The sequence below is a fragment of the Emys orbicularis genome, chromosome 3 (assembly GCF_028017835.1).
Source record: "Emys orbicularis isolate rEmyOrb1 chromosome 3, rEmyOrb1.hap1, whole genome shotgun sequence".
In the NCBI taxonomy this organism is placed as follows: domain Eukaryota; kingdom Metazoa; phylum Chordata; order Testudines; family Emydidae; genus Emys; species Emys orbicularis.
The window spans coordinates 190,190,115-190,217,728 of record NC_088685.1 but is presented as its reverse complement, the minus strand read 5'-3'; the positions used below and the strand labels follow the sequence as shown (position 1 = coordinate 190,217,728).

Below are 27,614 nucleotides of genomic sequence, written 5' to 3'. Positions count from 1 at the left end.
GGGCATAACTGGACACTGCAAGATGGAGGTTCCTAGGGTTGTGTCTTGGACTGGAGATATTGGCTAGTGTCATTTGGTAGCACAATCCAAGGAGCAGCTTACATGCCAGAGGCTGTGCGAGAACAGCCCAGGAGTGGGGGTTCTCAAAGCAAAGCTGGGTAAAGCTGGCTCCCAGAGTCAAGGATTGGAGTGACCTAGTGGATCACTAGTCCAGACAACACTAGAGGGGAATGTCATAAGAGTGTCTAGCTAATAATAGCAATTTTTTTTTAAGTACACCAGAAGCAGGAAGCCTGCTAAACAACCAGTGAGGTCACTGGATAATCGAGGTGCTAAAGGAGCACTCAAGGACGATAAGGCCATTGCAGAGAAACTAAATGAATTCTTTGCATCGGTCTTCATGGCTGAGGATGTGAGGGAGTTTCCCAAACCTGAGCCATTCTTTTTAGGTGACAGATCTGAGGAACTGTCCCAGATCGAGGTATCATTAGAGAAGGTTTTGGAACAAATTGATAAATTAAAAAGGAATAGGTCTCCAGGACCAGATCGTATTCACCCAAGAGTTCTGAAAGAACTCAAATGTGAAATTGCAGAACTACTAACTGTAGTCTGTAACCTATCATTTAAATCAGCTTCTGTAGCAGATTACTTGGAGGATAGTTAATATGATGCCAATTTTTTAAAAGGGCTCCAGAGATGATCCCGGCAATTACAGGCCTGTAAGCCTGACTTCAGTACCGGGCAAACTGGTTGAAACTATAATAAAGAACAATATTGTCAGACATATAGATGAACATAATTTGTTGAGGAAGAGTCAACATGGTTTTAGTAAAGGGAAAGCATGCCTCACCAATCTACTAGAATTCTTTGAGGGGGTCAACAAGCATGTGGACCAAGGGGATCCAGTGGATATAGTGTACTTAGGTTTTCAGAAAGCCTTTGACAAGGTCCCTCACCAAAGACTCTTACGCAAAGTAAGCTGCCACGGGATAAGAGAGAAGGTAACTGGTTAAAAGATAGGAAACAAAGGGTAGGAATAAATGGTCAGTTTTCAGAATGGAGAGAGGTAAATAGTGGTGTCCCCCAGGAGTCTGTTCTGGGATAAGTCCTATTCATAAATGATCTGGAAAAAGGGGTAAACAGTGAGGTGGCAAAATTTGCAGATGATACAAAATTACTCAAGATAGTTTAGACCCAGGCAGACTGCAAAGAGTCACAAAAGGATCTCTCAAAACTGGGTGACTGGGCAACCAAATGGCAGATGAAATTTAATGTTGATAAATGCAAAGTAATACACATTGGAAAGCATAATCCCAACTATACATATAAAATGATGGGGTCTAAATTAGCTGTTACCACTCAAGAAAGAGATCTTGGAGTCATTGTGGATAGTTCTCTGAAAACATCCACTCAATGTGCAGCGGCAGTCAAAAAAGTGAACAGAATGCTGGGAATAATTAAGAAAGGGATAGATACTAGGACAGAAAATATCATGTTGCCTCTACATAAATCCATAGTACACCAACATCTAGAATACTGTGTGCAGATGTGGTTGCCCCATCTCAAAAAAGATATATTGGAATTGGAAAAGGTTCAGAAAAAGGCAACAAAAATTATTAGGGACATGGAATAGCTTCCATATGAGGAGAGATTAGGAAGACTGGGACTTTTCAGCTTGGAAAAGGGACGGCCAAGGGGAGATATGATTGAGGTCTATAAAATCATGACTGGTGTAGAGAAAGTAGATAAAGGAGTATTGTTTACTACTTCTCATAACACACAAGAACTAGGGGTCACCAAATGAAATTAATAGGCAGCAAGTTTAAAACAAATAAAAGGAAGTATTTCTTCACACAACGCACAGTCAACCTGTGGAACTCCTTGCCAGAGGATGTTGTGAAGACCAAGACATAACATAGTGTTCAAAAAAGAACTAGATAAATTCATGGAGAATAGGTCCATCGATGACTATTAGCCAGGATGGGCAGGAATGGTGTCCCTAGCCTCTGTTTGCCACAAGCTGGGAATGAGTGACAGGGGATGGATCACTTGATGATTACCTGATCTGTTCATTCCCTCTGGGGCATCTGGCACTGGCCACTGTCGGAAGACAGGATACTGGCCTAGATGGATCTTTGGTCTGACCCAGTAGGGCCATTCTTATGTTCCTATCGATATTGATCTAGATGGGTCAATATGAACACAGAGGTTGAAGATCAAGACAATCAAAGGAGTTCAGAAGGGCTGCAGAAGGTTTAGCCAAAGCTCAGAAGTAGGGGGTCCGACACTTTCCAGGTTCCATCTTGCTGCCACAGGTGGTAAGAGGGAACTCTGGAAGGGGAGCAGCCACCGCCTCACCCTTTATGCCCTCACATGGGAGCACGAAGAAGCACAGGATACGTGCCTGGCCTCAGTGGACACAGTTCCTCAAAAAATTCCGGTCTCTCACATGAGGCATATGTGAGACCCACTGACACATACTTGAAGAACAAAACTTCCTTTGGACTTGTGTAAACTGTCTGGATTATGAGTGTTTAGGAGAGGGTCTACCTGCTGATTTTGGAGTGTAATCAACTTTTGTTCAATGCTCCCAGCAAACAGTGCCCCTTTACAGGAAGTGGGTCTCAGTTTATAGAAGATATAATTTCTGTTGGAATCTCTCCATGAGAAATACAAATGAAAAGGTTGAAATGAGTTAACAGTACATTATTGCTTCTTTTTGTTGATTATTGTTCTCTACTGAATAAATAGTGATTAATCATTCTGAGTTTTGACTTGTCTGCAGGTGGACCTTCATGTATGAAAAGAACTTTGTGATGACAAGTAATGGGGTTACATGTTGGAACTTATGTAATGAGAAATAATTAATAGTATAGTCTACAACAGCTGTGATTTTGGGCCTTATTCTACACTGCATTATTCCAGTTTTACAACACTGTAAATCCATGAAATCAAAGGGAGCAGTTGGGTGCCAGGCACTTTTGACAATAAGGACACTTATTTGGGCACATGAGGATTTAGGAGCCTACCTTTATGCACCTGTATTTAAAACCTTGGCCCTGTTGTTTAGCATGGAAGTTTAAGGGCAGGTTTAGTGTTACCATTGGTGTCTTGTATAGATTATGCCTGTCCCTGGCAAGAATAATCTGCATGGGGTTTCTGCAGGAGGCAGAGACTAAATAAGATCCTGGTCTCACATTAACACTCCATTTTCAGTGCTGATGCACATCTGCGTGTGCCCTTAAAATCAAATTCGACATTAAATTGTTCCCTAATGACCACACAGGATGGACTATACAGTGTCATCACAAGCTAGATCACTACAGTATGTCACATATAACATCATGGGAAATTTTTTTTTAATAAAATCTCATCACAAAATTAAAATATTTAATTTTTCTAAATTAACTGATCTGCTAAATAATTTAAGTACTGGAAATAAAAAACACATTAGGAGATGTCCCAGGTAAGCACTAATATTCCAAAGGACATTTATTATGGGACAAATCCCAGTTCAAGAGGACCCCCACAATGTTTAGAGCACCATTTAAAAGTCCCAAGTTAAGGGTTTAAGTGTGGAGTAAGGGTTCACAGAGCCTTGCATGGGTCACCCACATTGGAGTGAATTTCATCCAAACTGGCATTGATACTTTCGGGTTTTAATAAAAAATTATTGAAATTTCATAACAAGCAATTTGAACTCACAGCTCCGAAGGCAACAGAAAGCATGGTTTGCATTTTGGCATCTTCCCTGGAACCAACGACTCCTTTTTTATAAAGTAAAGCACTGCCAGCTAGTGTCCAGAACTTCATGTGTTTTACCCCAACGGACACAAACTGAGTATCTGAATCCGGGCGGAACTCTACAACAAATATTCTCTCCAGATGTCCTCCTCTGCTAGCCACTTTAGCCCCTGTTTTAAATTAAGAAGACATTAAAAATAAAGCTAAAGTTACTTGCAAAATTAATCTTCCATGTACTTTTATAAAAATAAGTTGACTAGTACTACTGGATGGCTTAGGGCACTACTTCCCAGACACCAAAAGATGAGTCCCTGTTCAGGAAAAGAAATAAATGCACCCATCTTGCACCATTGCTTAATTTATTTTAATTTTGCAAGCACTCTGTCCCTGGCTAGCCCTTTACAACACCCACACTTAAGAAATGTTGATGTGCAGACAAATGGATCCTACTTTCAAAATTCTTTGGCTCTGGGCACATGCAGTGCATGCATACCCACAGTGGAATACACATAGGGACCAGTACTCAAACAAGAACACTAGTTTTGGGGTCACTCTACCTCTGATAGTATGAGCCATGCCATGAACTGCTAACTGCAGGCATGCCAGGTCAAAACACTAAAAAATAAAATCAGAACCATTTGAGACATGGCCCCTTTAAAGAATGCGGTACCTATAAATCAAATGCAATTATACTTTGGGATTTAAGGGTTTTAATCCATACCAAATACAAAGAAAAGACTTTTTAGTATCAGGCTTGTGGAGAAGAACCTCATAGGGATGGATATGCAGGAGTGGGGAAAATAGTGGCAGGGTGAGTGAAGTGCCCTGGCTGTGAGTGATTACATACAGACTCTCAGCCTGATGGGAATTATTATCACTGATCTACCTACTGCAGGGTTGAAAACTAAACCTTATGGAGCCATTAAGATCACTGATCATTGTCAGTCTGACAGCTACAGCAATTTCCTGCAATATCTTTGTGAGATCTTATTGAATTAAGTTTAAATAGCTTTGGAGTCTATTGGATTATAAATACAAAGTTTATGTATTATTGTGGGATTGTATGTAACTTCTCTAGGGAGGAGAGCTGGCCAATATAAACCCTAAGAAGTGTTATAAGCTTCAAAGAACTACAATAGATTCCAGTTAATAGCAACCAACTATTGACAACTTATTATTTAGTTCCAGTTCATAGCAACATTTTGCTGGAAACCAATCTTGTCCTATTGACTTTAATGGTAATGGGATTTGGATATTGGCAATGGCATGCCTCTTATTAACAACATTTTTTGGAAGATAGGCGCAGTGCTTCCTTCTGGGGCTGCAGCCCCACAAACCTGCCTATGCACAGAGACTGCACAGGAAGTAAAGGGCTGTGGGCTGGGAGAAGAGGCTGTGGACAGGGCAGTAGCATGGAGGGGACGGCAGCCCAGATGCTGGAACTGCACAGTATCTCTCCAAGCTGTGTCCTGCCAGGAAGGGAGGAAAGGGGAGGCTGCACCAAAGAAAGGATGTGCTGGGCCCCAACCCCCAGAGAATATAGGGACAAGTATGGAGCCCCCAGCTCCCCTGCTCTCTGTAGAAAGCCCCAGCATCTGGGCTGCAGGTCCCCGTCACTGCTGCTGCCCTGCCTGCAGGCAGGCTTGCAGGGCTCCAGCCACGGAAGGCATGTCCCAGAGCTTCCTTTCCTGGCTAAAGCCCCACAAATCTTCTGTCTGCTTATTAGCAACTGCTGGATAATTGCAATTTTTTGCTGGCAACTGAGGGGTTGCTGAGGGGAGAGGAATCATTTTTTTAAACAATACGCCAGACAAGAAGGAACTTTTGGGACAATGTTAAATGGGTGTTCTAGGAAATACCTGGAGGGAGGGGAATGCAAATTCCCACCTCAGGACCTAACCTGAGGGACCCAACCTATGCCCTGAGGAGAGAACCACTGTCTTGACTGATTCAATCTCTGAAGATCAAAGACCCAAGCAGTCTAAAGGCCAACTTCTGCATAGGTGTTCTTGTTCTGAGCAAAGTGCTCTTATGAACTTGTAAACACAGAAAACCCCTGTGGGGGGTTTGAAGCACTGATCACCTACCAGAGCCCTTGCTGGAGCAGGAGGTGATCTCTGGTAAGCTTATTAGCATGCATGTAGGTTTGTTTATTGTTTTTAGTATATTTTATCTGTAAAACTTTCATTTTAAGAATAAATGTTCTTGCTTAGCTGTGTGGTAACTTACAACTGTGACAATTATTCTGTTTTTAGCCTCTGGAGAGAAAGCAAAGTGCAGACACAGGCCTTTTTAGGTAGTCTGGCTTGCTGGGGAACTCACAGTGTAGGCAGGGAACTATGCAACTTAGAAAAACTCTGGTCAGGAGGGAGAGAGACATGGATCTCTGCCCAAGAAAGCTGAGGAGCTGGGAGCCTAAACTGGTTGCCCTTGCTGGACCATGTAAAAAAATACAGGTGCAGTTGCCTTGAACTGTGACATTCTGAAGCACCATTAATCAAGGGTACAGGTGGAAAGCCATACAGGAGCCTCCCTCCATAACAAATGAAGGAAGCAACAATTCCTAGTGTGTGGTCTTCTCCTAGAGTTAAGATCAGAGGCCAGTAGTTTCTTGTGCAGTGGGTGGCAAAGAGATCCATTTCCCACATCTCGCACTGGAAGATCTGACGAAAACTTTCCTGATTTAAGGACCACTAATGAGGTTCTATTAATTACTGACAGTCACATTCTTCTTCTCTGCTAGATAAGTTGAAACCAGGAATTGTATTACAGAACAGAGCCCTCTCCCACACCTATTGGGTTTCTTGACATATGATGTATTCCCTTGTGTAATCCCTGTGTACTAGGCTGAATTTCACCTTGATGATAGTTATATGAATTTATTGAAGATAGAATGGATCACTTAATACAGAAGAGTTGTCATTTGATTTATCTGTGTCACACATGGGGCTAATCACAAAGTCTTGACCGACAAAGTAAATAATTGCAAATAATAAAGAGCGAGGGGCTCTAGATTTACCTTCTTGCCACCTCCACACAATGATAGTATGTTCTGGATCGACTCCTACTGAAACCAGAAGCTTGCCAGTAGCACTGAAGTTAATATAGTTGACCCCTTTGGCATGGAAGCAGCGCAGCATAGAAAGAGTCTGCTTATTCATAGCATCCCATACATGAATAGAAGGAGTTGTACCTTAATGCAAAGATATGCATTAAAATGGAATTAATTCAATTTGTGAAGGCTTCAATGTAAAATAAGAATTTTCAAGAACAGGGCATTAAAACATTTTTTAAAAGATTAAGAACCACACAACTTAAAAAAAAGCTTGTATTAACTTATGAAACATAGGGGGAAATTACTGTAGTTCATGAAATAAGACAAATTCTAAATGATCAACAAAACACTCATGGAAAACCTCATGCAAAATAAACTGTCTGTAGATGTTTTTACTTGTATCCGCAATTCACACAGATACAACCAGTTAACATGAAACTTTTACATAATTGCGTTGACTAGAACTCACAGAACAGCCTTACCTGGAAATTCTGTTATATCACCTGCATTGTGAGAGCAACAGCAAATGAGGAAGAACCAAGGGAAAACGATAGCTGAAATAAGTCATGTTTCTAATGCTGAACTCAGCATCAGCACCAGAAGGAAGCACAAAATTAAAAATTTGAAAATGGATATGGATTAAATAAACAAAATAAAAAAGCAGGAATACTGTTGATGTTCTTTAGGAACACTGTCTTTTATACACAAATATAAAACAACAATATTGATTGCTTTCTCTGTTTTAAATAAGGCATTTAATGCTAGAGCTATGCAGGCCTTTTTACATTAAGTGATTTTTACACTAAAATGTGTCAATAATTATGTAGATCAAAAGTCAGAAAAACTGATTTTATGGGTTCTTTATTAAACAATGACAGAAAAGAAGAAAGGGGCTGTTCTGCAAAATTTTGTTTTTCATTCCATCCCATCACAGGAATCTAGTTGAGAAAAATGTACATGTATTTTATTATAAGGAATATGTGAGTATAACAGGTCCTAAACATATTTTTAAAAGGGCTCAGAAAAAGTATGCAATTTGGGTTCTATTTCAAAATTTAGGACATGATAGTAAAAGCTATCTCCAAGATACTATGAGTGAATGTTGAAATATGGTGAATTGTTTTCCAAATATAATAAATTGAAACTTAGGTACCAATGAAGTCATGGATAAGGGTTACTCTGATGAGAGTTACATGAAAATGCCCTTTTGATCCCAAATATCAGGAGAGAAATACAGGGTGAGATTCTCCTTTCACTTAAACTGGTGACTTCAGTTGGACTACTCACATGAATAAAATTACACACAAGCTTAAGTCTTTGTAGGACTGAGCTCTACTTTAGCATTGTTGCATGAACTGCAGAGTCAACTATTCTGTCAGATGAGATCTTAACTTAAACACATGCTGCTTTCTGTATTAAAGATTCCACTGCACTTTTTGTAAATGTTCTCATATTTCTCTTCTCCTCGGTGTTGTGCAGCATGTTGTGCTATGGTTCGCTCCAGAAGTGAATGCATTTCAGAGATCTTATATATAGCTAGTGTGTAATGCACTTTGGGACCCTTCAGGATAAAAAGTGTTATACACATGTAAATTATTATTATAGAATATTATTAATGTATTTAACTAGACACTGTGGATTCACCTGAATGAGATAGAGGCAGAGTGAGACCAATAGGGAAAAGGCATTTTTTTCTTTTTAAATGTTATAAAAACTCTGAGAATAAGAAGACAACAGCAAATAGAATGTTTCTGTTTTTTGCTGAACTGTTTTCCCCAATGTATAAAATAAGATTTGCTCCTGGCCTGAAACCTTTTTATTCTGAGTTTTAGCCCAGGATGCATTTACAGGTAAGTTCTAATCTTCTATAAATAGAGATTTCTAATGGAACGGCTGACAGCGGCTGAACATTAGCAGGAATAGCATATGAATTTTAATAACAAAACAATGAATAAAGAAACTGCAAAATCTTCCTTTGCAATAGCACACTAGGTACTCTTTTGACAGAAGTAAAAGAATTCCATGTAGTAGTTTTTTTGAATATTTTTCCTAACTGTAATAGTTTGAACTTGTATTTCAAATAAGGCTAATAGATAGCTAAATATATTTTCCCTACCTTTGAGCCTGCTAAATAACCAAATTTGTATTAATTTCAATGAGAACCGATCGTGCTCAGAACCTCACAACTGGCAAGGACTATTTGTCAAGGTGATGCTATACTGACATTTCCCTGTCTCACTGTTAAGGTTCATTAGTATAAAAGTTATGGGTTTGAGTCTTCTTTCACTTACTGTGGTGTAAAATCAGGAATAACTGTGCAAAGTTCAGTGGAGTTACTTACAGCAGTGTTAAATCAGTTTAAGTGAAAAGGGAAATCAGACCCTATTTTTCTATCTTGAAGCTTGCATCTGAAGGGGCTTGATCATGCAGCTCTTAGTCCTGTGAGTAACCCACTGGGACCACTCATGTGAGTAAAGATTACTCATATAGGTAAGATTTCAGAATTGGGCCTTAGGGGCTCAAACTGTTTTTTACTGCTAAAGGGAGTTCTTTGCAGTTTTCTCTTATTCTGCTTCACTTTCTGAGGTTTTATGAAGGTGGTTTCATTATAATGCTTTCATTGTTCAGGAATGTCTTTGTTATACTGTCAAGTATCAGAGGGGTAGCTGTGTTAGTCTGGATCTGTAAAAAGCAACAAAGAGTCCTGTGGCACCTTATAGACTAACAGATGTATTGGAGCATAAGCTTTCGTGGGTGAATACCCACTTCGTCAGACGCATATGACACATCTGTTAGTCTATAAGGTGCCACAGGACTCTTTGTTGTTTGTTATACTGCTGAACAGTGGCTTGGTGGGAGCAAGAAAGTGGGCTCTTTATAAATGAGAGGATTACCAGCAATATTAGCAGTCCTATTAAAATTTTTTGTTTTTCACACTATTATAAGACATGATATCCCATGATCTAAAATTCAGTGGCTCACAATCAGAGATGACAGACATTTAAATAATAAGAAAATGCTGAAAGTTTTCATTAAGGGTGAAAGGATAATCTGGGGAAAGTAACTCTGATAATTCCTAGATTCCTAAATATGAACGCACCCAGCCCCAATTAATCAGTCCCCTGGATAAATTTTAAGTAATACTTTGTTAATATGGAGAATCACTTACCAATCTGGCTGGTAGCCACAACATTTTTATATTTCGGGTGCTGGTTCACAGTGAGGCAGAGAATATCATCAGTATGCTCCAGATAGAAACTCTGACTTCCTAAGAAAATTCAAATAAGGTTTTATTAAAAATAGTATTTCAGCGATGGCAGTGAAGAATTTTTCCAGCAATCCATTGCTATGGTCCACACTAAACGATCAAGTGGAAGGATGGGAGGCAGGGCAATCATTACTTAAAATACAGCACAAACTTGCTGTAAACAGAGTTTTAAAACTGTTCACAAAAAGGCTGTTTGCCCTTTTTCAAATAGTTACCATCAGGGATGACTAGGGAGCAGCCCAAGGGCCACAGCCTGTAGCCACCATCTCCCTATAACTTCAGGGCAAGGACAAAGTTGATCAATGGATAGCTCAGATCTCTTTCTTAAGTGGAGAAACCTGTGAGAGGGGCCAGAGGAACTCTAAAGCTTTGTGAAGTTCATTTAGCAAATTATCCCCTCAAGGATGACTTTGGATGGAGAGGGGCAAATAGTGTAGATGGGATAATGCCTCCCAACCCCACAGATACTGGGGATGCACTGGGAAGGACATTCCCAAAGTGATGGAGACACGATGGCTCAGATGGCTCTCCTTTCTTCCTGGCAGAAAGATCCTTAAGATGTACTGCTGACATTATCTTTGTTCCCTCTGGCTACTCAGTAGCAATTACAGACTGGGGCCTTGTCTTCACTACAGAGTTTTGTTGACAAAACAGTGGAGGTATACACACTACAATGCTCTTTCCACTGACAAAACTCTCCTGCTTTGCCAACAAAATAATTCCTCAACGAGAGGCGTAGAGCTTTTTGTGGCAAAGTTACATCGACAAAGTGTCAGTGTAGACACTGCACTTGGCTATGTTGCTGTAAATAGCCTTCAGGAGGTGTCCCACAATGCCTACACTGACTGTTCTGGTCAGAAGTTTGAACTCCGTTGCCCTGCACCCAGGTACACAGGCATCCGCCCCTTCCCCTTTAAAGGCCTGGGAATTTTTGAAATTCCACTACCTGTTTGTTTGGCGTGGACAGCTCACATCGCAACTTCCCAGCTGACCATGGTGGCTCCACACAGAAAACATTGTCCCGTTTGGAGCACACCTGAGTTGTTGGATCTGCTGGTACTGTGGGGAGAGGAGGCTGTGCAGTCCCAGCTCTGCTCCACCCATAGAAACTTTGATACCTATGTCAGATTTCTCATGGCTGTTGAATAAGGGCTACAAACAGGAAACACATCAGTGCCGTGTGAAGATAAAGGAGCTGGGGCAGGCGTACCAGAAGGCAAGGGAGTCAAACTGTTGCTCTGGTACTGTGCTGAAGACCTGCCAATTCTATAAGGAGTTGGACGCTATCTTCGGCAGCAATCCCACCTCCACCGCCAAGAGACCCAGGATACTTTGTGAGGATGGGGCTGGACACAGGCGGACAGTGGGCTCAATCCTGAGGACGAAGTGGTGGACAAGGTCGAGTTGGAGGACAAGATGGGACGGGCGACAGGCTTGTCCGGTACCGTGGTGAGCCAGGACCTCTTCTCAATCTAGGAGCGTTCAAGCCAGTCCCAGCACTCCACCTATGGTGCGCATGATGCAGGAGAGGGGAGCTGTGGTAACTAGTCTTTTGAGTTGATGCTGCTCAGTTACATGAGGTAGAGCTGTCCTTTGCTTTGTTATATGATAGAAGTGGATTAAGGGATAGAAATGTACAAGACTAGCTGCGCTGGTGTGTGCTTCACATTCCCCTGTGCAGCTACGCAGTAGGACAGAACATGTGTTAATGCACACTGAGATTTCACAGGAATCCTCCAGAGAGATCTTTAGGAAACTTTTCTGGAGGTACTTGCCAATCCTCTGCTGAAGGTTCCTTGGCAGAGCTGCTTTGTTCCTTCCCCCATTGGGGAAACTTTCCCGCTCCAATTGGCAAGTACCTGTGCAGGGACCAAAGTGGCACACAATGACCAGCATATGGACCCAGTCTGAAGCCGCATGCATACAGGAGATGCACCCTTGCTTACCCTCAGGATATTGGCTTTAATGACCCCTGCCTGTGGAAAATGGTGGCAGAATTTGTAATTTTATCCCTACTCCCTTGCAGTGATCCCTTTAAAAAAACACCTAGACCCTTTGCCCCATCTTAAGCGCCCCCCGCCTCTGCCAGGCAAACTCACCATGTTTATGGTGTTCGCTGAGCTGTGTGCTTGCCAAGGGACAGTGAGAAACCGATTCATATTTTAAAAGAGGTGTATTTTACTGTAATGATTCAATGCTGCAATAACCATCATGCTTCTGTTTCTTGTGCTTCTGCAGATGTGGCCTTCAAAGAACCCCCTACACACCAGTGGAGTGCCTCTGCCAGATAAGGAGGACATGTTTTGAGAGATGCGCCAATCCTCAGATGCCAAAAACCAAGAACACAGGGCATGGAGAGAGACTTTAAATGAAAATTAGAAACTAGAAGGCAGGTTGGTATGGAGAGCCAGGGGAGCACCTGCATAGATGATAAATGTGATAGAGGAGCAAACGGAGATGCTGAAGTCCCTAATCGCACTGCAGGCAGAATATATGCATGCTCACCCCCCACCCCAACAGCTGATACGGCACTGCTTGCCACGTCCTCCCCAAACTGCTCCCACCCATTCCTTGCATCTTCCTGGCCTGACTCAGTACCCCATTCACTCCACCCCTTCAGACAGCTTCCAAAATGATAGCTGGAGTTATACACAGGAATTAGAGCCTATATCAGGACACTGCCCTTCACTGTTATCTCTCTTTCCACCAAACATTTTCTGTGTGTTGTTAATTGGCTTTTAATAAAAACATACTCTGAAAGATCATCTTTATTTGTCTCCTACACACGGTGGTTGCTGTTGGAATTAATATACAGTGGCAATTGGAACATTTGCAGACTACAAATTATGGTCAGGAATCATCAAAATTTTCATGCAAGGCGGCAAGTTAACAAAGCATGGCAGAGTGCTATATAAAAAGACTTACATTACTGGTGCTCATTGTCAGAATGGTGCCTCAAAGTCTCCTTGATTCAAATACCTCCCATTGTGCCCCTCTAATAGCCTTGGTATCCGGCTGCTCAAAATCAGCTGCCAGGTGATCTGCCTCTGTGCTCCATCCATTCCTGGGGAAAACTTTTTACTCTTAGTCTCACAATATTATGGAGCACACGGCAGGCTGCTATGACCATGGGAATATTTTCCTCATTCAGGTCAAACCTGCCATAAAGGCAGCCCCAGCGTGCTTTTAATCTGTCAAACGCACATTCAACGGTCATTCTGCACCTGCCTAGCCTATTGTTGAAGTGCTCCTTGCTTCTGTCCAGGTTTCCGGTGTAAGGCTTCATGAGCCATGGGAGCAGGGGGTACCAAGATCACTGTGGGCATTTCAACATCCCCCATTGGTATCTTCTGGTCTGGAAAGAAAGTCCCTGCTTGCAGCTTTCTGTACAGGTCAGTGTTCCTGAAGATGTATGAGTCATGCATCTTTCCCTGATCACCCCGTGTTGATGTCAGTGAAATGACCACGGTGATCCACAAGCATCTGCACTACCATAGAGAAGTACCCCTTTCTATAGATGTACTCTGTCGCAAGATGGTCCAGGGCCAAGATTGGGATATGCTAGTCATCTATCACCCCACCGCAGTTAGGGAATCCCATTGCTGTAAAGCAATCCACTATTTCACACACATTGCGAAGAGTCACAGTTCTTTGTAGCAGGATGTGATTAATGGCCCTGCACACTTGTGTTAATGCAACCCCAACAGTGGACTTCCTAACTCCAAACCAATACATGACTGACTGGTAGCAGTCTGGAGCTGCCAGTTTCCACACAGTGATCGCCACGCACTTCTCCACCAAGAGGGCTGTTCTCATTTTGGTGTTCTTGTGCCACAGTGCTGGGGCGAGCTCCACACACAGTTCCAGGAAGGTGGCTTTCCACATCCGAAAGTTCTGCCACCACCTCTCGTCATCCCAGACCTGCATAAGGATGCAATCCCATCATTCTATGCTTGTTTCCCGAGCCCAAAAGTGACGGTCCACTGTGTGCAGCTGCTCCATCAATGCCAAAAATGGTGTTTCTTTCCATGGCACACAGCAGATGAAGCACCTTGGATGCCTGTTCAGATTGGGTGCTCATGATATACTGCATGAGCAGTCACGATGTGTTCAATAACAGTGACCCCCCAACAGTAGAGAGCAGTGCAGGATCCATCCTTTCAGGCAGAGATGACGGGTGCACAGTAGAATCATAGAATCATAGAATATCAGGATTGGAAGGGACCTCAGGAGGTCATCTAGTCCAACCCCCTGCTCAAAGCAGGACCAATCCCCAGACAGATTTTTACCCCAGATCCCTAAATGGCCCCCTCAAGGATTGAACTCACAACCCTGGGTTTAGCAGGCCAATGCTCAAACCACTGAGCTATCCCTCCCCCTGTTCTACCCACTAAGCGACACTGTCTTGAATAAAGGCAGCTTCAACCTAGCAACCTGGTCTCCTAAGAAGCCAGAGGGATGGGCAGCAGGATTTCCAGCAACTGAAGCAAATGGCACGAAAAGGCCATTATACTGACCCAATCAGGTTACACTGCGTCCTCTTGCCTACCAAGGTATAGTGCATCTAAGGGATGTCTACACTGCAACGGGTAACTGCAGCTCAGTCAGGCATACCAGCGCTACCTCTAACCCTGCTAGCACAACTAAAAATAGCAGTGAGGACGCAGTGGCATGGACCCTGGCACAGGCTGTACCTAGGGTTCCAGATGGGCTCGCACAGGCCACGCTGAAGCCCGTGCCACCGCATCCTCACTGATTTCTCTAGCCGTATTCCTAATGGGCATGCCTCCCCGAGCTGCACTCAAACCTCCGATCACAGGGTAGACCTACCCAAAGACACAGGATTCACACCGTCCTTCTGGGCTCACAGCTGGGACCCTAACTTTATACTTCACAGCTGTCTCTTGCATGAGCATTTTTAGAAGAATCTCCCACGGTTGCACTAGCACTGGTGCAGCTCGGCTGGTGCTAGTGATAGTGCAAACCCTAACAGGGGCCAGTCATTGGTGTTATCACCACTGCCTCAGCTAACCTGCCCTCTGGTGGACAAGGCTCAAAGGGGACATCTCTGGTGTCACCAACATCATCATCTGAAAGCAAAGCAAGGTGCACTAGGACCCAAGAGTAGCCTGGCTTTGGAGCGGGGAGGAGGGGGGATCAAGCCAATGGGGGAGAGGGATATGCGAGATGGTGCTTTGCCCAACCCCTAAGCAACCGTCACTATGACAACTTCAAACCTCCATTACTATGGTAATACAAATGTGGGCAAACTCCATTGCTGAAGAATCCCGCCTTTTCAGACCTTGATGGGGCTTAAGCAGAAGTGAGGCCCTTTGATTTCAGTTGTTATTTTGCTAAACTTTCCGGGTAACTTATCAGTATGTATTACAAAAATTAAACAACGGGTGAACATCGATTATTAACATCGAAATTAACAGTTTTCAGGATAAAGATCAGAGTTACTATGGGGAGACAGGAGGGCAGTAAAAAAGCAACGAATAGAAAAAAAGTAAAAGTATTGAAAGTCAAAGCAGTTTAATACTGTGGTTTACTTCACAAATTGGACACTAACCGTATTTTCACCCATGCGGGCATCTTCCGCTACATTGCCTTATTTTAACAGACAGCCTCGCTTTTAACACTTCGACTGACTTATTATTAACATAAACACTTCCACCTAATGTAGTGGATTGGATTTCCTTAACACACAGCATTTTCATGTACCTGAGTAGTCCCAAATTCAGCTGTAAATCAGTAAAAATGGAACAATCGCTTTTGTGAAACCTGGAAATATAGGACCTAACCACATCAGCTACAACATCACCGGCTCGTTCACCTGCACATCTACTAATGTGATCTATGCCATCATGTGCCAGCAATGCCCCTCTGCCATGTACATTGGCCAAACCGGACAGTCTCTACGCAAAAGAATAAATGGACACAAATCAGATGTCAAGAATTATGACATTCAAAAATGTAATCAGGGACCATTAAAAATGGCATGAAATGCAGTCGGAAGCCCATGGAATAATGGGATAGAAAAAACATTGAGCCCACACCCATGATGCACTGTGATCCACTCCACCTTCCCACAACTGCTTGCTGCAGAAGGTGGTGAGTAGCACAGTGGAATAGCTATCCACAGTGCACTGCTCTCACTGTCAATGCTAGTGCACCAAATGCGGATACGCTCCGCCGACAGAAGGAACGTTGTGTGAACATGCACAAGTGATAGAATTATATCGTTTTTTGATTGTCGGCATAACTTGGGTCGACAAAACTCTAGTGTAGACAAGGCCTGGGACCGAGAGGGAGTAAATACAGCTAAAAGCAGTATTAACTTCCAAGTGTATTTCTCCATGGAAATCTGGGGCATATGGAAGGGTTGGGGCTAGTGCTTAATTTGTGCCAGGGCTTGCCAAGGCTGAGCCCCGGCACCTCTAGGCTTGGCAGTTCATAGCCCCAGCACCTCTGAGCTTGTCATGTCAGTTATGAAAGTAAAAAAATTGCTTGAGCCCCAGCACCTCTTTCATTACAAATTAAGCACTGGTTGGGGCTGTGGAGCATGGCCAGACTTCTCCTTGCTCCTCCTCCTGTTTGTTATATGAAGAGAAGCTTGTTTTCTTATCCTCTCCAAAACACAACATACACACATTGTGCAAATGAGTAAAACTACTCTTTTCCTGGGATTTGACTGTGTTAAAAAAAGTAACTCAAAATGAAAAAACAGGTTGGGCTCCTCCTAGGGTTCATTCCTGAGGACTGTTCAGCCCTAGGGTTACCATATGTCTTGGTTTTCCCAGACATTGCCTCTTTTTTTCCTTTCTCTCTCTCTGGGTGGATTTTTCAAACAACAGGAAATATCCAGGATTTCTACAGAGCAGACAAGCTGCAGCTCAGAAAGTGCCCCAGTAGGTCCACTCCTTGGTTGTTTCCTCCCTTGCATCCACAGCTGATTGGTCCATTCCCCTGAAAGCCACAGCTCCTGTATTCCGCCCACCCAGGCCCCAGTTCCCATCCCTGGGGTGGGGAGGTCTTGCAGGAATGTGGTGAGTGATGGCTGGCACTGTGTCCTGAGCTTGCGCTAGCCGCATTGCCACCATGACATTGCCCCCCATCTCCAGTGAGTACCCATGCCACAGGTACTCCCTCTAGCTCTCCCAACTATACTCCCACAGGCTCCCTCTTTTTGGGAACCTGAAATATTGTAACCCTATTCAACTCAACCCTAGGCCCTCTTTTCCTAGAGAGCCACTACCATCTCTCTTATATTCAGGGTGGATTTTAACAAGGGACAGTCACAAAAGCCTGCAAGGATTTCCATAGCATCTCTCACAGGAGCTACATCTGCTCACAGGAACAGGGTGGCTTCACAAAAAACAGTGGCACCCTATTACATTCATACTACAGTACAGTAACCAACAACTATAGGCTAATTTACATGAATTCCCTACCAGGATACAAAAAGAAAAAAGATATGTAAGAAAGTGACAAAATTATGATTGTTGAATGAAAAGGTTGTCTTGGCCATAGATTTTTTGTTTTTGTTTTTTTGGGTGTGTTTTTGTTTTTTTAATTTCGCAGTACTGTTTCATTGTGAATTACCTGTGGAAAGATTTTGAACTATGCCTGCTGCAGCTGTGTGGAAAATAATATCAGCACCATCATTGAGGTAATGAAGGTTGTTGCGACAATCAAATCCTCTGTATCCAAAAACATGGTCTAAAGCCAGCTCCTAGTTAAGTAAAGAAAAAAGATTACATAGTGGAATAAAAACAAACAAAGGAGTTACAAACCATGTTTGGATCAAATAAAGCGGGGTGCTAAACTAATTAGACAAGCAGGGGCGGCTCCAGGCACCAGTGCACGAAGCACATGCCTGGGGCTGCAAGCCGCAGGGGGCGGCCTGCCGGTCGCCGTGAGGGCGGCAGTCAGGCTGCCTTCGGCAGCATGCCTGCGGGAGGTCCGCCGGTCCCGCGGTTTCGGCGGCAATTTGGCAGCGGGTACGCCGAAGGCACTGGACCAGCGGACCTCCCGCAGGCATGCCGCCGAATCTGTGTTACCAGCGGACCTCCCGCAGGATGCCGCCGAAAGCTGTCTGACTGCCGTGCTTGGGGCGGCAAAATACATAGAGCCTCCCCTGTAGACAAGCAAATATTTTGGGAGACAAAGAAATAATTAAACAATAATTAGTAAAATTTCCCTATTCTACTATTTTGAGGATGGTATTTTCATTGACTATCTACAATACTACTGATTGACTAGACCACTTAATTCATATTCTGATTCTTAAATAAATCAGTCAGCTATAAACTGGTTGTTTCTTTAAGGTCTATTCAAGGTAAATTTAAGGTCAACAAACATCTACATTTATTTTTTTTCACCCAAATTAATACAAAGAAATTACAATGCAAAATTTATGTGTAAAAAACAGTTACCTACCTTTCATAACTGTTATTCTTCGAGATGTGTTGCTCATGTCCATTCCATGTTAGGTGTGTGTACGCCCATGTGCATGGTTGTCGGAAATTTTTCCCCTAGTGGTATCTGTAGGGCTGGCTCTGGATGCTCTCTGGAGTGCTGCACCTATACACCAGTATATGAGGCACCACCATATGAAGTTCCTTCTTGCCATCGAATCCAACAGTGGTGATGGGCGGGTCATGGAATAGACATCAACAACACATCTCAAAGAACAACAGTTATGAAAGGTAGGCAACTGTTTTTTCTACTTCGAGTGCTTGCTCATGTCGATTCCATGTTAGGTGACTCACAAGCAGTATCCCTTGAGGTGTGCTCAGAGTTCACGGACATGCAGCCTGCAACAGTGCTCTGCTGAGACTGGCATTGTCCCGGGCCTGCTGGATGATGGCATAATGGGACTCAAAGGTATGGACAGCCGACCAGGTAGCGGCTCTACAGATGTCTTGAATCGGCACCTGGGCCAGAAAGGCTGCTGCTGAGGCCTGCACTCTTGTGGAATGGGTGGTTACAATTGCCGGCAGTGGGTACCGTTACCTGTTCAGAACAAAACTTGATGCAGGCTGTTATCCATGAAGACATTCTCTGCAAAGAGACGGGCAGACCTTTCATCCTATCCGCCACTGCGACAAAGAGCTGAGTTGGTTTTCAGAAGGGTCAGATCCTCTCGATGTAAAAGCTAAGGCCCGTCTAACATCCAGAGTGTGTAACCTAGTTCTTCACTGGATTTATGAGGTTTCGGAAAGAACACCGGGAGGAAAATGTTCTGATTATTGTGAAATTGCAACACCACATTCGGTAAGAAGGCTGGGTGCAGTTGCAGCTGGACCGTATCTTTGTAGAACACAGTATATAGGGTGGTTCCCACATGAGCACTCTAATTGTGGACACTCTTCGGGCCGAAGTGATTGCAATATGGAAGGAGACCTTCCACGAGAGGAGCAGCAGTGAGCACGAGGCTAACGGTTCAAAGGGGGGCCCTGTGAGCCTTGATGGTACCAGGTTCAGGTCCCAAGCCAGGATAGGGTAGCGAACTTGAGGATAAAGTTGCTCCAAGCCTTTGATAAATCTAGTTGTCATAGCATGGTAGAAAACAGATTTGCCCTGGACCAGAGGGTGGAAGGCCAAGATGCCTGCCAAGTGGATGTTGATAGATGAGAGCACTAGGCCTTGGTGCTTTGAGGTGCAGCAGGTAGTCTAGGATGGATTGTAGTGAGGTCTGGTCAGGAGACAGATTCTGATCTGAGGCCCAACATGAAAAGCGTTTCCATTTGGCCAGGTAGGTTGCCCTTGTGGAGGGCTTTCTGCTACCCATCAGGACTTGCTGGACTTGAGTTGAGCATGCTTGTTCCTCCTCATTCAGCCATGCAGCAGCCATGTCGTCAGATGCAGGGATGCTAGGTTCGGGTGCAGCATATGACTGTGATTCTGGGACAGTAAGTCCGGCCAGAGTGGGAGCTCTAGCGGCGCTGCTGTTGAGAGCTGCAACAGCATGCCAAACCAGGGTTGGTGTGGCCATGCAGGAGTTATCAGGATAATCCTTGCTCTGTCCCACTTGATCTTTAAGAAGGTCCTGTGCATCAGTGGAATCGGGAGGAAGGCGTAGGTCAGTGCCCCCGACCATGGGAACAAAAAGACATCAGACAGGGAGCTGCTGTTGAGCCCTCAGATTGAACAGAATCGATAGCATTTTCTGTTCTGCCTGGAGGCAAACAGATCCACCTGGCGAGTCCCCCACCTGTGGAAGCTCACATTGACCACCTCTGGGTGGAGTGACCACTCATGGTGAGACAAGAAGGACCTGCTGAGGAGATCTGCTAGTGCATTCCTGGCCCCTGGGAGGTGCGATGCTACGAGATGAATGGTATGTTGGATGGAGAAGTCCCACAGCCTGACACAGGGCTGAGGAGCGGGCTCCGCCCTGCTTGTTGATATAAAACATAGCAGTGGTATTGTCCATTAGAACTTGGACTACCCTGCCTCTCAGGTAGGGAAGGAACGCCTGGCAAGCCAGGCATATCACCCTGAGTTCCCTGATATTTATGTGTAGGGAAGGTTCCTCCTGCAACCAGAGACCTTGAGTGCTGACATCAGCTCCCCACCCTAAGTCTGAAGCGTCAGAAACCAGTGTCACTGACGGGGAGGGAGTTATGAAGGGGACCCCCTCCAATATCACATGCAGGTCTGTCCACCACACCAGGGATGACAGAATGTGTGGCGGAACTGTGACCATTAGGTCCAGATTGTGTCTGGCAGGGGCATACACTGAGGCCAGCCATGCCTGCAGTGGTCTGAGGTGTAGGCGAGCATGTTGGACCACGTAAGTACATGCTGCCATGTGGCCCAGTAGTTTGAGGCATACCCAGGCAGTTGTGAGTGGGTGAGCTCTCATATGGGTGATGAAGTCTGTCGTGGTCTTGAACCGTGACTCTGGTAGGGAGGCCTTGGCATAGGTAGAATCTAGCACTGCCCCTATAAACTGTATCCACTGAACAAGGATAAGAGTTGATTTTTGCTCATTTATAAGCAGGCTGAGATCCTGACAAGTGGCTCGCACCAACACAAGGCTGTGTTGGACCTGGACCCACGATCTGCCTCTGATTGGCCAGTCATCTAGGTACGGATAAATCTGTATGCCTCTCTGCCTCAGGTAGGCGGCCACTACCACCATACATTTCATGAAGACCCTTGGAGCGGAGGCAAGACTGAAGGGCAGCGCCGTAAACTGGTAATGACTCTGGCCCACCACAAAACAGAGGAATCTCCTGTGCCAATGGAAAATAGAAATGTGGAAATATGCATCCTTCAAATCGAGGGCGGCGAACCAGTCTCCTGGATCCAGAGAGGAGATGATGGAGGCCAGAGAGACCATACAAAATGGCAACTTTTTGAGATATTTGTTGAGGCAGCGCAGGTCTAGAATGGGTCTGAGGCCCCCTTTAGCCTTCAGGATTAGGAAATACTGTGAATAGAAACCCTTTCCTCTCATGTTCTGAGGAACTTCCTCCATGGCCCCTATCTGCAAGAAGGTCTCCACCTCCTGGGTGAGGAGTTGCTTGTGAGAAGGGTCCCTGAAGAGGGACAGGGAAGGGGGGTGGGAGGGAGGGATGGAGGATAACTGCAGGATGTAACCAGATGTTATGGTGTTGAGCACCCAATGGTCCGAGGTGATTCTGGACCAAGCAGTAAGGAATGGGAAAAGCTGATTCAAGAATAGAGGAGGGGCTGGATCCAGGGGCAAGTCTGGTGTGTCACCCTTAGCTGGGCACACCTTTAAAATGACTGCCTCGAACCACCTTGGTGGTGAGCAGGGCCCAGTTGGGAGGCCGAGGAAGACGGGGCCAATTGCCGCCGCTTATAACCTCTGTCCCTCTTTCTATAGGAGGGCTGGTGAAGTGGACACGGGTATCTGGGTGGCAGTGGAGGTGGCTGGAACTGTCTCCTGGTGGCCTAAGGTGTATACAACCGGAGGGATTGGAGGCTGGCCTTTGGGTTCTTTAGCCTGTGCAGCCTAGTGTCCATTTGCTGTGAAAAGAGAGCTGGTCCTTGTTTGACAGCCCAGAAGACTGCAGCCATGAACTATGCCTTATGGTCACAGCTGAGGACATAGATTGTGAGGCACAGTCAGCTGCATCCAGTGCCGCCTGAAGAGAGGCCCTGGCCACCGCCTTAACCTCCTCCAAGATGGCCGAGAACTCCTGTCTTGCCTCTTGAGGCAGGGAGTCTGTGAAAACTTGACAATCTAGTTCCAGGTGTTATTATTGTATTGCCCCAGTAGAGCTTGCTGGTTGGCAACACGTAAGGCTACAATTATGTCATGGAGGTCACGGAAGTCACAGAATCCATGACTTCCACAGACCTCCATGACATTTTCTGCCTTGGGGCTGGAGCTCCTAGCTGGCTCCCCTGCAGCTCCCAGCCCTCACCCTGGTGGGGGGACATTACACCTCCCAGCCATGGTGGATGGTGGGGGAACCCCACGCAGCTGACCAGCCATGGTGGGTGACGGGGGGACCCTGCATCTGCCCAACCACAGTGGGTGGCAGAGGGATCCCATGCAGCTGCCTACATGTGGCAGGTGGTTGGGGGACCCCCTACAGTTACCCAGCCACGGTGGGGGGACCCAGCAGCTCCCAGCTGCCGTAGGAGAATCCTGCAGCTGTCCAGCTCCAGCAGGGGAACCCCCCGAAGCTCCCAGCCACCATGGGGGGTGAGGGGACCCCGCAGCAGGCCAGTCCCCAAGAGTGGTGGGAGACCCCGGAGCTCCCACTCACCACACGTGGCGGGGAAGCCGCTGAGCTCCCTGTTGCTGGGGGTGGCGGGCCCCACCCAGAGCTGCTCAGCTGCTGCACCGGGGGGACCCCAGAGCTCCCACTCACTGCAGCGGCGGAGGACCCGGGACTCCAGGCAGCAGTGGGTGCTGAACCCGCCTCCCCATTTTGTCAGGAATATATTTAGCGAAAGTCAGGGTGAGGTCACAGGCTTCCATGAATTTTTGTTTATTGCCCATGACTTATCCATGACTTTTACTAAAAATATCCATGACAAAATCTTAGCCTTAGCAATACGTAACTGGAAACTAGCTGTCGAATAAACTTCCGAAAAGGTCCAGTTTGTTCGCGTCTATCTCCTTCATCGTCTGTTGAGACCACCAGTGACCCGGGGGAGGGTGGGAATACATGTACTCAAACCCCTGGGCCAGGACATAGTACTTTTTCTCTGCCCTCTTTGAAGTTGGGGGCAGAGAAGATGGCGTTTGCCACAATGCTTTTACTAGTTTTAGCACCCCTGTCGTGCACTGGTAAGGCCACCTTAGAAGGAACTACTGCAGCCAAGATGTCAAATAGGCTCTCAGCCAGTTCCTTGAGAACCTTGATTTGCAGTCCCAAGTTGGAGGCCACTCTTTTGAGCAGCTCTTGACGGGCATGGAAGTCATCAGGTGGCAAAGGGTTGGCAGGCCCGGTCACTGCCTCATCCAGGGAAGAGGAGGAGGAGGCAGCTATAGGCAGTGTGGCTGGTTCCTCCTCTGCCACAGGTGCCAATTGTGCAGGGGCTGCCAGAATCTTGGTGCCGAGGTACGGCTCCGAGTCTGATGCCTGTAGCGCCGGTGCCTGTAGTGCTGAAGCTAAGGTCTAGCCCTCAGAAACCACAGAGGGGTTTGAATATGAGCCCTTCATGGGCGGAAACCCCCAGGAGGCACAATACTGCCATTGGGGTGGCTATTGGGTGGACTGCCAGGGGCCCAACGGTGGGCCTGTCGCGGTTCTGGCCCATGGGATCAGTGCCGACCAAGCCTCGGGGGTTGGGAGGGCTCACACTCACACCCAGAGGAAGACTCCTCCCTGGGAGACCAGGGTGGGGCTGAAGCTGCCACATGCTAGCTGGTACCTGGCTGATTGGGGACAGATGTCATGATTGGAGAGATGCCTCGGAGACGACGACTGGCATCTTGGTGCCAGAGATGCACTTTGTGGTGCCGGGGATCGGTGCCAGGCAGGCAGAGATTGGCCGGCTGGAGAGTGACAACATGGTGATGGGGAGCAATGGGCTAGGGATTGGTGCTGTGAAGGAGATCAGTGCCCCGAAGGAGATTGGTGCCATGTTGGAGGCCCAGATGGGAGGGTCTCATTGTGGGCTTCCCTTTAGAGGGAACCCGCCTTCGAGGGGTCCGCCGAAGATGGGCCCAGATCCCGAGGCATGAGTGGCACCAGGAGAGACATCAAGTCTCTTGCCGCTCAGAACACCTCCGGCGTTGAAGGCACCAAGAAATATTACAGGCCCCGACCACTCATGGGAGTCGGTTGTGGATCCTGATTTGTGCTCGGTGTTCTGGGTGGAATAGCCACTGCCCAAAGTGGCTCCAGGGAAGATGAGTAGCCCGGCAGGGGTCTCAACTCATGTGGGAATTCCAATTTCCCGGGTAGTTGTGCATGGTGCCGGGGAACAACCTCAGTTCGACTGCGACTTCTTATGCTTCTTCTTAGACATGGAAGAGGGGGAGCGGTGCCAGGAAGATCCCAGTGCTGGGGGAGCACTCCACACTGATGCCGAGGTGCTCAGTGCTGAGTCGGAGCGGCATGGTTCTGACGTGGAGCACAGGGCAGCCTCCATTAATAGGGCTTTTAATCTGATGTCCCTGTCTTTGAGAGTGGGAGGTCTGAAGTTTTTGCAGATCCTGCACTTCTCTTTAATATGTGCCTTCCCGAGGCACTGAAGGCAACTAGTGTGTGGGTCACATAGTACAGATTATTTTTAAAACCTATGTGATATTGACAGACCAGGTAATTGCTGCAAATGGTGTCCATAGATAGCTATAGTGTTTGGCTTGCTCAATGCATGTAGTGAACATATATTTTTAAAATTAGGGACTACATTTTCAGAAAAATGTGCACTCCATAATACACAAAAAACCAGCATAATTTGGGGCACCATTTTGATTTTGTATGCAGTCATGATAACTGCATGTGCAAATAACCAATGTGTAACTAGTATTTACATGTTTAATATATCAAATGTCTGTGTAAATTAGGGATGTACAGAGAGTCACAACCAGGCCTATACATTACTTTAGTCTGCACTCAAAGTATGGGTGAAATTAACCCAATAAGCATTAATACTACAAAAGAAGAAGAAGAAAAAGTGCTAAGCCTGACCTCAACCAGTTTCTTTTTTTTGTTGATATCATTCTTTTGCAGTTTCTCAGGCTGAGGAGCAGCTCTGCTAACTGGTGGCCTGAAACAAACACAGAGAAAACAAAAAAAGAAGATAATTAATACATCTGAAATGCCTGCTGTACTTGCATTGTAATCTTGTATAATTAATCCTTACTTGGCAAAAAAATCACTTCAGATGCAAACAGTAAATGATAACTTATTCCTTTTTATTTAATCTGAGCTGCTTTTTCTGTGGTGATATAATCTTTGGGGTATTTTAAGGGCAACGTTTCACAAAGCATAGAGCTAGTGTATTTATTGCAACATTATATAGCACAGAAAGTTGGACTCTAGAAGAGCAAAACAAAATCGAAAGTAAACAAATAGAAAGTAAACAAACAAAACCCCCACAACTCAACCAGGCAAATAAAAGCTCAAAATATACATTAACAAAATATATCAGCAGGTGATCTTATGACAATAAAAGAGGAAAGAGTTACCTTGATCCCCTTGTAAGCGGCAAATAAAACCAAGTAAGAAACTTAGTACGGTTTATACAAATATTTTGGCCATTTTAATCATGCACAAGCATTTTCAGAGTTGATCAGTCATTCCTGTGTGGCACAAACCATGCTATTCAAGCATGCCAGCAAGAACTAAAACAGAAATTAAAGAGTGCACCAGTCTACAAATTCAGAAAGGTCATACCCTGGCATCACTGGGCAAACTCTGCACTAAAGCTCCTACAGGACAGGGAGAAAAAAGGAAGCTATATTAATGCTTCCCACACACTTTATACTGAACTGAGAGTATACTTTTGTGTATTTTAGTTATTTCAGAGTGCCTTATAGAAACTGTAGCTGTTGGAAACATAACAACAGTCTCATGAGTGCTGCTGAGAGTTTCACACAATGGATGTTTGTTTGTATTCTAGTTCATCTCATAATTTAGCCTAATTCCTATTGATTCTTGGTAGATCAATTTGTGTACTGAGACAGTTTCTATTTTTTTGCTCTCAGGGAAACAAGGTTCCTTTATTTTCTCTGAAAGTGTTCAGTCAAAACACATTATGTAATCATCAGTGATAACTGAACCAAACCATGGTATAATCACCACCAGAGACTAGATGGGAAGTAAATGATCATAAAATTTCATTCCATATAAAACATTAAGCTAAGCTAGAACATTTTGCAAAGGCCAATTTGAACCCAGAACTAGTATGAGGCCTTTAAATGAGCAATTCAGAAAAGCATCAATTGTTTTCTTGCATGTTTCCTGCTCTTTTTTCTGTTTTAGTGTAATTTTAAAATGAATTGATTTTATGTTTCTTCACCTAAGAATGTCTGTTAAAGTTTATGACAAAAGCAAGCCAGGATTTGTGATGAAAGTAAGAGGATACTATCACTATGACACAATCAGTAAATAGGTAGCCAACACAAAATTTATTTTGAAAATATAAACACACACACACACACATATATATATATATATATATATATACACAGTACATATACACACAAATATTGTGTGTATTTATATATACATATACATGTATATATATACACATATGCATTCAGTGCTTTATCTTCACATTGTGATTCATAAAAGAAATGTAAAAGAAAAGCAACATCAAGTTCATTTTCACTTTTAAAAAGTCTATGGTCATCGCTAATTTGTTTGAAACTTAAGATGTCAGTGTTGAGGGTGAGAAATTTGCATTGTAATAAATTAAGAATATTTACCCTTTGTGACCTATGCATTCTGTACTGCACATTCATAGAAACCTGTGCTTTTCCTGTGTGTTAATACTTACTTGACAATTCCCTGCCTCCAAAGGAAAGCAAGTTAAAACATAATACAAGTATTAACGGTTTCTTTCCAGTAATTTAAAGAAAATGTGTGCACATTAAGAGATAGGAGGAATGAATTCTAGAAAAATGTAGACACACTCAAATGTTATGGGCTTTAATATTTGCAGGCACTCTGAATCACTACAGACTTAGTTTCTGTTCGTAATAATGGGCCTGATTCTGTTCTTACACCAGTTTTACACAGCTGTAACTCATCTTCCATGGACCTAATCCAGATTTATACTTGTGTGAGTCAGAACAGAATTAGCCCTGCTGTTTCTATGGATGGTTAGGTGGGAGTGGAAAAAGATATGAGTGACAATTCTCTTCCTCCCTTCAGCTAACCAATAAGTCTGTAGTGAAATATTTAGATGTAGCAGCAGAAAGAGGAGGATAAAACATGCGTGAGCAGAGGTTGCAGCATTGGGAGGGTATACAAATTAAGTGGCTAGGTGAAAAGTTGGGAGTGGGAGATTTGGAAGAGAGAGGAAGAAAAGGGGAGAGGTATTAGAGGAAGTGGAGTCAGGGTTGAGAGGAAAGGGTACAAGTTGCTGAAGGGAGAG

At 44.6% G+C, this 27,614-nt stretch overlaps 1 protein-coding gene across 2 annotated transcripts in view; it reads right to left on the bottom strand.

The window, feature by feature from the left end:
• EML6 (EMAP like 6) overlaps window positions 1-27,614 on the bottom strand; it is a 373,229-nt gene that overhangs the window by 19,332 nt on the left and 326,283 nt on the right. The window contains exons 28-33 of one of the 2 annotated variants that reach the window (XM_065401031.1): window positions 25,202-25,280; window positions 17,673-17,802; window positions 9,969-10,067; window positions 7,282-7,302; window positions 6,764-6,937; window positions 3,706-3,914 (exon numbers count right to left, since the gene is read on the bottom strand). In XM_065401031.1, the coding sequence (XP_065257103.1) occupies window positions 3,706-3,914; window positions 6,764-6,937; window positions 7,282-7,302; window positions 9,969-10,067; window positions 17,673-17,802; window positions 25,202-25,280 (712 nt within the window). The remainder of the gene's footprint in view (window positions 1-3,705; window positions 3,915-6,763; window positions 6,938-7,281; window positions 7,303-9,968; window positions 10,068-17,672; window positions 17,803-25,201; window positions 25,281-27,614) is intronic. The other variant, XM_065401032.1, reaches the window with a different exon arrangement.